This window comes from Plecotus auritus (assembly GCF_963455305.1).
Source record: "Plecotus auritus genome assembly, chromosome: 4".
In the NCBI taxonomy this organism is placed as follows: Eukaryota; Metazoa; Chordata; class Mammalia; order Chiroptera; family Vespertilionidae; genus Plecotus; species Plecotus auritus.
This window is the reverse complement of record NC_137775.1, coordinates 125,819,184-125,833,519: the sequence shown is the minus strand read 5'-3', so window position 1 is coordinate 125,833,519 and position 14,336 is coordinate 125,819,184. Positions and strand designations below refer to the sequence as shown.

The following is a 14,336-nucleotide window of genomic DNA, read 5'->3' as shown; positions in this document are numbered from 1 at the left end:
CAGGAGACCGAGAGACAAACTTACCTTCATTCATCCAATTTCTTTCAAACATTTTATTGAATGCTTAAAATGTGCTAGGTGCTGGGGCCAGAGAGGTGAACAAGGTGATGCTTAAAAAGTTGAATTTAAAAAGTTGAAGGTCTTTTTGTGAAGGCAGACATGAAAAAGTTACTCTTAGACTCTGGCTTGGCTCAGTGGATAGTGTCAGCCGTGGTCTGAAGGGTTCCAGGTTTGATTCCGGTCAAGGGCACATGCCTGGGTTGTGGGCTCGATCCCCAGTGTGGGATGTGCAGGAGGCAGCCTATCAGTGATTCTCTGTCATCATTGATGTTTCCATCTCTCTCTCCCTCTCTCTTATTCTATGAAATCAATAAAAACAAGCAAACAAACACCAATGACCATTGGGTGTCTGTTAACATTAAAAAAAAAGTTACTCTTATAGTCCTTGCCAGTTTTCTCAGTGGTCAGAGTGTTGGCCCATGGAATGAAGGGCTGTGGGTTCCATTCCTGGTCAAAGGCATGTTGCAGGTTCGATCCTTGCCCAGTCATGCGCACGTGGGAGGCAAGCAATTAATGTGTCTCTTTCATGTTGATCTTTCTCACTCTCTCTCTTTCCCTCCCTTCTCCCTCTCTCCCACTCTCTAAAAAAATCAATGGAAAAAATATCCTCAGGTGAGGATTTAAAAAGAAAAGTTGCTTTTATAAATAATTGCAATAGAACAAGTAACTAATAAGAGTTGTGAGAAGCGCTAAGAACAAGAAGTATGCAGTGATATGGGAAGGTTTGGCTTTCAGGGGGAGTGCAGCCAGAGGGAGGAGGCTTTTGGAGAGGCTGGCTGAGAACAGCCCAGGCCTCTGTACTTCCTTTCGTGGCTCGTGCACAGTGATGGATGACAGAGAGGCCAGCAGTTTATTTCCCCTGGAAGCAGCGTTGCTGGTGTAGTGCAGGGTATTACGACTCCTGCTATTTAATAAAGAACCCTGCATGTGTCCTGGGGAGATGGATGAGCAAATATTCCCAATCAAAGAACCTTGTGGTGTCCCTGATGTGAATGGATAGGAGGGGCTGGGGCTGAGGCCGAGGCTGGGAGACTGAGATGGGGAGCCAGGTCTGAAATGTAAGAAATGTAAAAAGCATCAGTTGCATTGCTATCCGCCACTAGCGCACAAAACTCCTTCACACTGTGGGTGGCTGCTGCCCCCTGATGGGCACAGGGACACAGTTTCATTTTGTCCTTTCAGGAGGGGTTGGGTCCCAGGTACTTAGAACTTAGCATTGTGTGTGTGTGTGTGTGTGTGTGTGTGTGTGTGTGTGTGTGTTGTGGGGGGGTGTGTGTCCCAAAGGTATGTTAGAATAGCCTTCTTCTTCTGGTTCTTTTCCCTGTGCACACTGCAGCCAGGGCTGGGAAGGCCTCCCCATAGCTGGGGCCCTGAAACTTGCAATTTAATCTTTGGGGATGGAATTTTGGTTCCTAGAGTGGTGAGGGGGCAAGAGAGGAGGAGAAAAAAAGGAAGGAATGTGGAATCCCAAATCAACTTTATTTGAATGACCCATCCCATTTCCTTTGTCTATTTGTCTCACTTTATCTTGGGTAGGATTAACCCCATAGCCTTAAAAATGTGTTCTAAAATAACTGTGGCATTTTCTTTTAAGTATATATTTATTACTTACTTGGAGCTAGGGCTTCATAAATCTGATGTTGTGTTTTCCCTATTACTATCAACCAGTCATCCATCCATCCAGAATTTATTGAGAGTAAATGGGGTTTGAGGAGAGAAGGAAACTTACTTTTCACTGTACTGTTTGTACTTTTTGAATTTTTACTACCATGTGTTCAGGTTATACCATTTAAAAGTAATTATTAAAATTGAATCAGGTACTTTTTCAGCTGGCTGTTCTGCAAGGTGCTGCAGTCTGGCACACAGATCAGTTCCTGAGCCCAATGGGATGACAAACATTCTTTGTGTTTCAGGATCCAGGAGCACCCAGATCCCCTGACCAGTGAGGTCCCCTTAGCCTTGCATTGGTCTGATAAGCTGATCTGAGGGAAGATTTTCCCCTGTGTCTGGGAGGGCCTGGGTTATAGGTCTGTGTGTATAAGCTGGATGTTATGTCTGCTTTGGATGTGTTCTCATGGGATCGTGCAGTGTGCATATTGTGATTCATTTGTAAATTTTTTTCTAATTAATGTCTGTCTACTTGCACTAGTTGTATTCTCCATGAGGGCACGAACCCTGTCTCCTTCCTTCCTTTCTTTTTCTTTCTTTCTTCCTTCCTTCCTTCCTTCCTTCCTTCCTTTCTTTCTTTCTTTCTTTCTCTCTCTCTCTCTCTCTCTCTCTCTCTCTCTCTCTCTCTCTCTCTCGGCCTAGCACATATAGTAGGAACCCAGTAAATATTTATTGAAAGAATGATTGCATACATCTGTTTCTATGTGTACTTCAGCAGCTGTAATTTGTCTGTGAATCGTTAGAGGCACAGTTCACAGTTATCTGTTACAGCGTGGCAGATGTCTCACGTCCTCTGAGAACATGAGAATTGTTTGAATGATGTTTGTGATGTACTGTGTCTATGTGCACTCTGGCTGCATTTTATACACGTCATCTGGGAGTCTGTGGTGGCACTTCAGAAACTATTTATTAAACATCCATTATATGTCAGACCTGGGTTAGGTCGCGAGCAAAACGACTTCTGCCTGCCCTGGTAAATTGGGACCCATCTCTTGGGAGTGAGATTTCTTTGCGGAGTACAAGGTGACGAAGTCTTGGGTACGCAGGTGGGGGTGGGTGGAGCGAGGTGGAGCCCTTCAGGAAGCTCCGCCCCGGGAGTCACCTTTTCTCTCCCCAACCTCCCATTCCGGAACCTTTGTCCCCGTCCCACTACGTTTCCTTCGGACTCTTTTCAGTACAGAGCACTTCCGGAGTCTACCGGCTTCTCGGCGTGGTCTGCGTGCTGAAGCTTTGACTCGCGTGCGCCCGGTTCCTTCGCTGCCTCGTGCGTGTGTTCCCGGGCCTCATGGCAGGGCTGACGCTGTTTGTGGGCCGCCTCCCTCCCTCGGCCCGCAGTGAGCAGCTGGAGGAGCTGTTCAGTCAGGTGGGGCCGGTGAAGCAGTGCTTCGTGGTGACGGAGAAAGGTGAGGGGGCGGGGCGTCCAGGATGGGGCTGGGGTTCCTGGGAGCGGGGATGGGGGTGAGGACCCCTCCCAAACTGCAGTGTGCCCGCATTCTTTACCCGCCCCCTAAGAGAAGGGTCTGGGAATTGAGTTTCTTTTTCAAACTGACTCTGTCCTAAATGAGTCCATAGGGGTCCGTTTCTGAACGTCAAAGCATTTCCTTAAGTTTAAGTAGCTCTTTCCGGTTATTATGCACACTCATATACAATTATCTCATTTGGTGACAGTGAAAATAGCAACCTTTCAATAAAGCATCAGTAAGGCTTATTGAGAGTCAGCTATTGCCAGGTACGGTGCTGAGATGCACACCTGTTATCTCATTTAATTTTCTCAGCATTCTTATTAGGTGGAGACTCTTAACCCCATTTTATTGACGAGGAATCTAGGGCTTAGAGGAAGTTGGTAACTTCAGCTTAAGTTTGTATAGCTGGTAAGTAGTGGACCCAGAATTTGATCACCAAACCCCCGAGCTCTCAACCATCATGTTACTCATTTCCTCGGTTATTAATAAATATTTATTGAATGCCTACTAAGGGCCAGGCATGTTGTAGGTCCTGGGGATACATCAGTGCACACAGCTAAACAAAAAGCCTTGCTCTTAATTATGTCTTCAAGATGGGAAGACAGCCAACAGACAAATAAGCAAAATATATAGTGATAATGGTGGTAAATATTAAGGAGAAAAATAACTCGGAAGAAGGATAGGGAGTGTGTGTGTGGATGTATAGGGCGTAGAGTAATGCCAGTTACAGATTAACCAGGGAAGGCCTGGAGGTGAGAGTGAACGCATCTATCAAGGGAGAGGAGCAGCCTAGGCAGAGGAAACTTCAAGCTCAAGGATACTGAGGAGGACTGTGCCTGGTATATTGGAGGAACAGGATGGAGACCTGGGTGACTGGAGTAGAGTGAAAGGAAGGAATTAGGAGATGAAATCTGGGTTCCCAGATTATGTAGAAGCTCATAGGCCATTGCAAGGACTTTGGCTTCTACCTGAGATGGGAAACTACTGGTTTTGAGCAGGGAGCAGTAAGTATGATCTGGCTTACATTTTGAAAGATTCTGTCAGGCTGTTGTGTTGAGAGTAGGCTGTTGGAGAATAGAACAGAAGTAGGGAGACCTCTTGCAATAATCCAGGCGAGAGACCATGGTGTTGGACAAGGATGATAGCCATGAGTGGTAAAAAGTGATTGGAATGTGGAGATTTTATATATATATATATATATATATATATATATATATATATATATATATATATATATTGATTTTACTTTATTTTTTAAAATATATTTTATTGATTTTTTTTACAGAGAGGAAGGAAGAGGGAGAATTAGAAACATCAATGAGAGAGAAACAATGATCAGCTGCCTCCTGCACACCCCCTACTGGGGATGTGCCCGCAACCAAGGTACATGCCCTTGACCGGAATCCAACCTGGGACCCTTCAGTCCGCAGGCCGACGCTCTATCCACTGAGCCAAACCAGTTAGGGCTATATATATATATTTTAAATGTATTTTTATTGATTTCAGAGAGGAAGGGAGAGGGAGAGAGAGATGGAAACACCAATGATAAGAGAGAATCATTGATCGGTTGCCTCCTGCATGCCCCCCTACTGGGGATGGAGCCCACAACCCAGCATGTGACTTTGACTGGCATCAAACCTGGGACCCTTCAGTCCGCAGGCTGATGCTCTATTCACCGAGCCAAACTGGCTAAGGCAGAATATGGATATTTTTTAAGGTAAAGCTGAGAGTATTTGCTGATGGATCAGATGTGGGGTATGAGAAAAAGAGGGGTCAAAGAGTCAAGTCTGAGTCTAAGGTTTTTGGCTTGAGCTACTGGAGATATTTACTGACTTGTGGATTACTGCTGTATGCTTCACATTCTGTTTGATGCTCATCACATCACTGTGAGGGAGGGATGGCATGTATTAGAATGAAGATGAATTGTAAGGGTTTTAATTGTAGAAGCATTCCTTCCTCTTACCTAGACTTTAGGGATACTCAAGACAGGCACCTGATGTTACCCAGAACATACATTTAGTTTAATTCCCTTCTAAGTCATCAGTCTGTCTCTCTAGGTGGCTGTCTCTTTGCCTTTCAGCAGAATAAGTGGTGGGAATTGTCATCTTGTGTTCTCCCTACCCCCATGGTATCTGAGTATGTGAGTAGGTAGGCTGACAGTGTGCTAACAATCACTGCATCCTTAGCTTCTATTTTGTTAGTAACAGAAGTTAGAGTAGGATTGTCATTGTGCCTCTAATTGCTATATGAGCCATTGCACATGCCTGATTATTTGTCATTTTAAGTATAGATATGGCTGAATGAGAGTGCTATACAGCAATGCTTCTTAAGCTGCAGATCATAACCCATTAGTGATTGACTAGAATCCTATATAATAAAAGGCTAATAAGCAAATTGACCGAATGGCGGAATGACCGGTTGCTGTGATGCACACTAACAACCAAGGGGCAGACGCTCAACGCAGGAGCTGACCCCTGGTGGTCAGTGTGCTCCCACAGGGTGAGTGCTGCTCACCCAGAAGCTGGGCTCACGGCTGGCGAGCGCAGTGGCGGTGGTGGGAGCCTCTCCTGCCTCCGCAGGAATGTAAGGATGTCCGACTGCCAACTTAGGATGTCAATCGGACATCCCCGAGGGCTCCCAGACTGTGAGAGGGCACAGGCCAGGCTAAGGGACACCCCCCCCCCCCCCAGTGCATGAATTTTGTGCACTGAGCCTCTAGTTTTTAAATGAACGAGGAGTATATCCATATATGGTAAAGCATAAGTATTCATAGAACTTTTTTTTGTTTTATATAGGAATATATATGTATGTGGACTGGGTTCACATAATGAGTTACATTCATTACTAAAAACAGTTTAAGGAACACTACAGTCTGGGATAGTTGTGTTTTAGGGAAGAACAGGCTGTTGAGTAGGAATTCTTTGAGTCCTCAGAGTATAGGCTACATGTAATCTTACCTTTTACCTGTGTCTAAATCTTTAAAGAAAGCTCTTATTTTCTTATTAAGAAACCATATACTTTTCTGTCCAGACAGCCTAGATATATTGGAAAGAGTGCTGCACCTGGTGGGATGGGAGGGAGGGTATGGGATGAAGCTCTGTATTAGTGACTTGGGCATGCCACTTAACCTCTTAAGATGGGAATAATTTCACAGGATTTTTGTGAGGATTCAAGTAAATATGTGCTTTGTACAGACATACACAATGCATGGCATTTATTGTGGGTACATTTTTATTTTGGCACTGAAGTCCTTCATGTTTCAGCTGCTTTATTTTGGTTGTACTGATCAGGAAGGGCCCTGATTTTTCTTGGTCTTATTTTCTGAAAGGTGAGCGGGCAGACTTTTGTGAGAAATTGCTGCAAGTCCTTCTTTAGGGGTGTAATTTTTTGTCATAGATCCTCCATAATCTTGAGATTATCAGGAAAGGAGGAAGAAGAGGAGCCATCAGCCAAGACACCAAAACAGAAGAGGAAGCCCAACAAGTTCTGAGCAAAGTAGTGAAGGGGCCACTGATGTCAACCTTGTTTCTATCCGTCTGGAAGATTTTGGCAAACTGATGATAGGATGGCCTGGCAGTGTATCTGCTAGTTGAGAGCTTTGAGAATTCACTGGTTTAGGGCTATTGACTGATGATGATCTCTCCTCCTTACTATTCAGGGAGTAAGGCATGTCGAGGCTTTGGCTATGTCACTTTTTCTATGCGGGAAGATGTTCAGAGGGCCCTCAAGGAAATTACCACTTTTGAAGGCTGCAAGATCAACGTGAGTGTTGCCAAGAAAAAACTGAGGAACAAGTCCAAGGAAAAGGGGGGAAATGGTGAGTTTCTAGTAACCGAAGGGAGTTTTCTTTCAGGGTGAAGAGGAAGTGGAATGGCAGGTTGAGGGTGTGGGAATCTTCTAAATTTAGAGCTTCCTGAATTTTGTTTTTATATCCAAAATTATCCAATGTATTTTGTTTACTTCTAAGTCTGGAAAATCTGTGGTCCTGGGTGTTGTCATACCAGCCCCCATGGTGAATGCTGTCTGCTGCTAGTAGCTTTTTTCCTGTGCTGTCCTGGGCCTCAAGGTGGATGGTTTTGAAGCACAGACTTATTCCATTCCCTCTTATTTTTTTTAGAAAATTCCGAGTCCCCAAAGAAGGAGCAGAAGCCTAAAAAGGCCAAAGTGGCAGATAAGAAAGCCAGATTAATTATCCGGAATCTGAGCTTTAAGGTGAGTGACAGAGAACGCTAACTCTGCCTATTCTGAAAGCTGTTGGTCACGGGTGGAACTCCTCACCCGATGGTAAATTGGGAATGAACCTTAGCCTTGTTGAATTCAGAAAATGGGCCTGTATAAACAAGGACTAAGACAATAAGGGAAGAAGTTTCCTGAGAAAGGGTGGGGAGGAAAAGCTCTCTGATATTTGTCCTTTTTGCTTCTTAGATACAGAGTAAGATGTCTTCTATTTAGAAATGTTTGTCCTAGTTTCAAAAGTAAAAAAGGAGTAAAAATATTCAAGTTCTTCCTAATGAACTAATCTAGTAATTAGTGTTTCATGTTTACTTGCTGAGATAATCTCTCCTTTTCTTTCTTTACTTTTGTCTTCAGTGTTCAGAAGATGACCTGAAGACCATATTTGCTCAATATGGAGCCGTCCTAGAAGTTAACATCCCTAGGAAGCCAGGTAGTGGCAAACCTTCATTGGTATGGATTAGATGAATATTATTTAGCATAATGGTCTTTTTCCATATTACCCTTGAATTAAGCACCATTAGAACTAGAAATGCAAGGTTCATGTCATATTCTTTGTGAGCTCTAGATGATGTGATGTATATAAAGTATTAGGCACAGTAATAAAAACTCATGTAATAGTGCTAGTGGTATTTAAGTTAGGTATTTTTAGTTTAGGTATCCCCTGAATTAGTTAGATTTTTAGTTAGATCAGAACTAATTTCAAAAGACAAGTTACAGTTTGATAAAATGCATTGCTCCAAGCCCAAGTCAGGGTATACTCAATAGGAGGACATAAGTTTTGGGTAAGGGGCTGGCTGGTTGGCAGGATTTGGGCCACCTGGCAAGCCTGTGTTGCTGTATATTCTTGTGTTTGTTGGCTTTCCACCTGCTGCTTCTAACATTTTTGTACATTTGCACACAGATGGAAAGATGCGTGGTTTTGCTTTTGTTCAGTTCAAAAACCTCCTAGAAGCAGGAAAAGCTCTTAAAAGTATGAACATGAAAGAGATAAAGGGTAAGTTTTCTGTACCCATACCATTGACCTAGATATTTCTTTTTTTTTTTTAATATATATATTTTGTTGATTTTTTACAGAGAGGAAGGGAGAGGGATAGAGAGTTAGAAACATCAGTGAGAGAGAAACATTGATCAGCTGCCTCCTGCAACTTCGTACTGGGTATGTGCCCGCAACCAAGGTACATGCCCTTGACCGGAATTGAACCTGGGACACTTCAGTCCCCAGGCCGACACTCTATCCACTGAGCCAAACCGGCTAGGGCTGACCTAGATATTTCTGGTGTTTGGGTGAATTAGCATAGTAACCCACTTACTACATTTTCAAAAGGTATTTGCATTGTTGAGAGTCTCACTGCTAATATAGAAGCTATTTTGGTGAAGTATTCCTAACATTTGATCTTAGGGTTAAACGCAAAAGAACCCATGTCATTATTCTCTTTTTTATTTGGTGATGAGTGTTCTTTTAAATCCCTAATAAAAAAATGTTCCTGAAATAATCACTGGATGCAGGTTGTTGTCTAGGGCAGTGGTCGGCAAACTCATTAGTCAACAGAGCCAAATATCAACAGTACAACGATTGAAATTTCTTTTGAGAGCCAAATTTTTTAAACTTAAACTTCTAACGCCACTTTTTCAAAATAGACTCACCCAGGCCGTGGTATTTTGTAGAAGAGCCACACTCAAGGGGCCAAAGAGCCGCAGTTTGCCGACCACGGGTCTAGGGGATATGAGATTTGTAGGTTTTTCCTTCTTGGTTATAAGCATTATTCAGCATCTGTGGGCTAGTAAATTGACCATGAGTCTACTCTGGGTATTGATTTACCAGGTAGTAAAGAAGGATTGGCTTAGAGACTTCCTACCTTCTGAGTATGGTGCAAATTATTCTAAAATGCCTGTTTTGCTTCTTTTTAAAAAAATATATATTTTTATTGATTTCAGAGAGGAAGGGAGAGGGAGAGATAGAAACATCAGTGATGAGAGAGAATCATTGATTGGCTATCTCCTGCACACTCCCTTCTGGGGATTGAGCCCGCAACCTGGGCATGTGCCCTTGACTGGCATCGAACCCAGGACCCTTCAGTCCGCAGACCGATGCTCTCTCCACTGAGCCAAACCGGCCAGGGCTGTTTTGCTTCTTGCTAACTGGAAGCAATGTTCTAATTATTTTTTAAAATTATATCTTATCCCAGGTGTGGTGGCTGTGTAGGAAGGCAAAATTTATGTTCATTGATAAAAGAAAGGTTAAGGTTTAAAAAGAATAGACAGTTATTAGGAGTTTTATTTTAGGACCACTATTCTTCTTTGATGAATAAGAAGCCATTTACAGGAGAGACAAGTGTTAAAAAGATGTTACTTTTCTCTCTGACAGGTCGGACAGTAGCTGTGGATTGGGCTGTGGCAAAGGATAAATATAAAAATACACAGTCTGCCTCTGCCCCAGGTAAGATGTGGTGGTGCTGTGTAGGAGGGTTTGTATGTTTTGGGTGAGTGTGGAAGCAACTCTACAATAAAAGTATGTAAAAAAAAAATCTGCTTGTCAGTGAGAATATTGGGCTGGAGATACAAAAAGCACAGGATTGCCCCCAAAATGAGACTGAGTAGTAAGAAAAACTGAATACCTTCTGGCTCAGAAACCCAGAGCTGTTTGTCAATTCATATTGTTCCGTCTGGTGACCTAGTCCCAAAACATAGGATTTTTTTTGTTTGTTTGTTAATCTTTACCTGAGGATATTTTTTCATTGATTTTTAGAGAGTGGAAGGGAGGGGGAGAAACACAGAGAGAGAAACATCGATGTGTCTCTCACATCAATTGGTTGCCTCCCACAGGGACCAGTGCGGGGATTGAGCCCACAACCAAGGTAGATGTCTTTGACTGAAATCGAACCCTCGACCTTTCAGCCTGCAGGCCAATGCTCTATCCAATGAGCCAAACCAGCTGGGGTCCAAAACAGGATCTTTTGAGTCTAAGCCCACTCCTGGGTGTGGAGTGAGGAGTGGGTCTGAGTTCATTGTTCTCTCTACTTGCTGTCCTTTCTCAGCTTTTCATAGTAAGAAATGATGGAACATTAAGAACAGGGAAAGTTAAAACTTGCATTTTACTTAGAAAACAATTGGCTTTCATGCTACCCAGAGCTCACTGAGATTAAAGTTCATGGTTGGGCTCCAGAGTGTGCATTGTGCTGGCTGTGGTGCAGGATGGTGAGCTGTTTGTGAAGGCTCAGCTGCTGCCTCTCTCATTCTGAGCCAGATAACCTTCAGGCTTTTGATGAGTGAATGTGACAGCCTCCAAGGAAATCTCAGTGTTGAGCTTTTTTTTTCCTTCATACTTTCTCTTATTCTATATAATAAGAAAAATACATGAGATTCTGTAAAACTAAAGGAACTAGGAACTTGATGGTATTATTTACTTTTAAAATAACCTTGTTTTAGATACGGAATTAATTTCTAACTTTCTTTACTTCCTTGTGTAGGTGAGGAGAAGCAGCCTGAACCTAAACTTCCGAAATTAGGTAAAGTGAATGGCAGGAAAGAAGAGGTTATGAGAGAGGAAGAGGATGATGATGATGGTGATATGGAAGAGGATGATGATGAAGATGGTGATGATGAAGAGGAGAAGAAGAATAAAGAATCGAAAGTGACCAAGTGTGTGCAAATTCACAAGGGGTAAGACGCTTAGCTTGTTCTGAGACAACAGAGGAAGATTCAGGATGGTCTCTGCGGGGTTAAAAGGACTTTTCCTGTCCCCATCATTGCGGAATTGACATGTGTAATAGAGTTGGATAGCCCCCTCTGTCCGCCCAGGTCCTTAGTTCTAAACTGTGCCATTGCAGAGCAGTCAAGAGACCAGTGCCCTCAGAAAGCAGTGAAGAGGATCATTCCGATGAGGACAGCGGCCTGGAGGAAGGTGATAGTGTTGATAGTGGGGAGGACCTGGCTCAGAGTGACACCCACACTGAAGAGCAGGAAGATGAAGGTTTGCCTGGGATTTTCAAATTTAAATTAATACGAGAAATGTGCATCAGTGCAGTGCAGGCCTCTTTAAATAGTACCCTAAGGTGTTTTGTCAAATTTATGTTGAAATGCTGAAGATGAAAACTTTGTATTATTTTGGTTTTGTTTTTTAAATGAGTTTGGAGTGGTGTTTGAGGGTTAAGATTCCTAGGGAATTTAAAATGTAGCTTAATTCTACCTCTCTCTCTTGATTATCTCTTTAATTATCCAGCCCCCGAATGAAAATTGGATAAACAGGATATTACATTTAAGACCAAGGTGGATTTTAAATAACTCTTTTGAGTTGAGATGGGGATAAAGGATTTCTTGGGGCATTTTGTAAAACTGTAACCAAGTGCTATTGATAATGTTTATTAGGAATGTTGGGCAAACTCAAAGCATTTATTGAGGGAAGTAGGTTATTACAGAATGAGGATGGCCAATAACTGGTCTTTTAGTTTGTCTGGATGGAGGTTTTTGTTTACTTATCAGGTCTCTCCCTTCTGCTTCCTTTTCTGTAAGGCTGGCATGTTGGTTGGACCATATAAGAAATCTGAAGGAAAAAGCTTTTTCCATGAGGAGAGAATGGTAGATACCTTAGAATCAGAGAAACTTTTATACTGAAGGGACTACAAGACCTTGCATTCTACAGCCAGATTCAGCTGTCTATTACCTTTCTTTCACTTGAAAAAATTATGGGACTAACACATAATAATGAGAGAACATTAATAAAAAATATACTGCAGAAGAGTATTGTATAGAAAATAAAAGTTCCTTACCAATCCCTCAAGGTCCCCCAAAGTAATCACTGTTGTTTCTTTTGTATCTTTCCAGAAAGTTTCTGTGTATTTTTAAGCATGTATATCTATTCTTAGACACAAACAGTGAGTCTCCCTTATACCCAGATTCTCAGCCACGTAGGACCCCTCCCCAGAGACAGCCAATGTTATATGTTTCTGGTATATCTAAAGGTAATTAATACCTTTATGGGTAAAAACATACACATATACAATATCTATATATATATAAAAGCCTAAGTGACTGAATGACCAGTTGCTATGACACACACTGACCACCAGGGGACAGACGCTCAACGCACAGGATTGGGCTCCCTCCTGTCTGGATCGGGCCTGTGGGGATTGTGCGAAACCGGCTATCCAATATCCCCTGAGGGTTCTCGTATTGTGAGAGGGCACAGGCCAGGCCGAGGGACTCCCCTGGTGCACGAATCCGTGCACTGGGCCTCTAGTAGTATATATTATATGTGTGAATGTATGTGTTATTTTTTTTTAAGTGTTCTATGTTTTATATTTCTAAAAAGTTTACATTTTCACAGCAGCATATGGGACTCTATTTTTTCCCCATATCCTTACCGCATTAGATTTCATTTATCTTTTTGGTTTTTGCCAATCTGTTGGTAAAAAATTGTATCTGATTTCTTGTGCTATTTTTCTTTAATTATGAGTGAGCTTGACAGTCTTTTCATGTATATATTTGCATATCCTTTGTTCATTTTAAATTGATTTTTTCCTTACTGATTTATGTAATATCTTTATATATTTAAGAAGTTAGCCCTTTGTTGTATGGCTTACACTAGTATTTTTCAGGTTTTTGTTTTTTGTTTTTTTTTACTTTAGATATACAAGTCTCAAAGAAAAAGAAGAGGAAATTACCCTCTGATGTGAATGAAGGGAAAACTGTTTTTATAAGGTATGCCTTTTTACTTTAAGAACTGCTTTATTTGTGTTGCCGTCATAGGTTTCTCTTACCTCCCTCTCTCCCTCCCTTCCTTTTCTCTTCTTCTTTTTTTCTTCTTTACTTTTATGTACTAGTTCTATTAACTAGACCAGAAATTTGATGCCTCTAAGACAGCTGTGGGCAAATATGGCCCGCGGGCCGGATCTGGCCCATTCGGCTGTTCTATCCGGCCCACAGAGCTGAAAGAGCGGAGGGTTCTCTTGCTCTCCCCTCCGCTCCTTTACTTTGAATTTGTGTTAGTTCACACAAACACTCCATCCATGCTTTTGTTCCGGCCCTCCGGTCCAGTTTAAGAACCCATTGTGGCCCTCGAGTCAAAAAGTTTGCCCACCCCTGCTCTAAGATCATTAGCACATCTGGCTCTAGCATAGCAAACAATGAGAAACATAGAATCAGAACCATATACAGAAGTATTTATGCAGGGGTTATCATATGTTGTCATTATTATTTTATTTTTTATAATTTTTTTTTTCATTGATTTCAGAAAGGAAGGGAGAGGGAGAGAGAGATAGAAACGTCAATGATGAGAGAGAATCATTGATTGGCTGCCTCTTGCATGCCCCCCACTAGGGATTGAGCCCGCATTGCAGGCATATGCCCTTAACCGGAATCGAAGCTGGGACCCTCCAGTCTGCAGGTCGAGACTCTATCCACCAAGTTAAATCAGCTAGGGCCTTATTTAGATTTAATTCTTTGTAATTGGGGTGGCATCATTTGGAACAAATCAATTCTTCAACTATGAGAGACATCCTACTTGCTGGCCTTTGTTTTAGTATTTTTGTTTTTTTTATTGATTTCAGAGAGGAAGGGAGAAGGAGAGAGAAATAGAAACATCAATGATGAGAGAGAATCATTGATCGGCTGCCTTCTGCATGCCCCCTACACTGGGGATTGAGCCCGAAACCTGGGCATGTGCCCAAACTGGGAACCAAACTATTACCTCCTTGTTCATAGGTCAGTGCTCAGCCAGTGAGCCACACCAGCCGGGCACTGCTGGCCTTTCTTTTAAAGGGAGTGCTAGAGAGGGGTGACACCACTTATCTCAAACAATTTCTCTCTTCATGCCTAACTTCTAAAGTAGTGTCCATAATAAAGTAAGGCATCCCATCTGTTTCTAGGGAAACTGCGGGAGAGAGTTGGGTGGAGATGGGTTTTATTTCATGT

At 42.4% G+C, this 14,336-nt stretch overlaps 1 protein-coding gene across 1 annotated transcript in view; it reads left to right on the top strand.

The window, feature by feature from the left end:
• Positions 1-2,891: 2,891 nt before the first annotated feature.
• The window catches only part of RBM28 (RNA binding motif protein 28), a 34,282-nt gene continuing 22,837 nt past the window's right edge, over positions 2,892-14,336 (top strand). Inside the window, exons 1-9 of the mRNA XM_080666321.1 lie at positions 2,892-3,131; positions 6,850-7,008; positions 7,309-7,403; positions 7,782-7,857; positions 8,329-8,421; positions 9,793-9,864; positions 10,895-11,087; positions 11,255-11,397; positions 13,052-13,124. Coding sequence (XP_080522447.1) covers positions 3,014-3,131; positions 6,850-7,008; positions 7,309-7,403; positions 7,782-7,857; positions 8,329-8,421; positions 9,793-9,864; positions 10,895-11,087; positions 11,255-11,397; positions 13,052-13,124 — 1,022 coding nt within the window. The 5' untranslated portion in view covers positions 2,892-3,013. The remainder of the gene's footprint in view (positions 3,132-6,849; positions 7,009-7,308; positions 7,404-7,781; positions 7,858-8,328; positions 8,422-9,792; positions 9,865-10,894; positions 11,088-11,254; positions 11,398-13,051; positions 13,125-14,336) is intronic.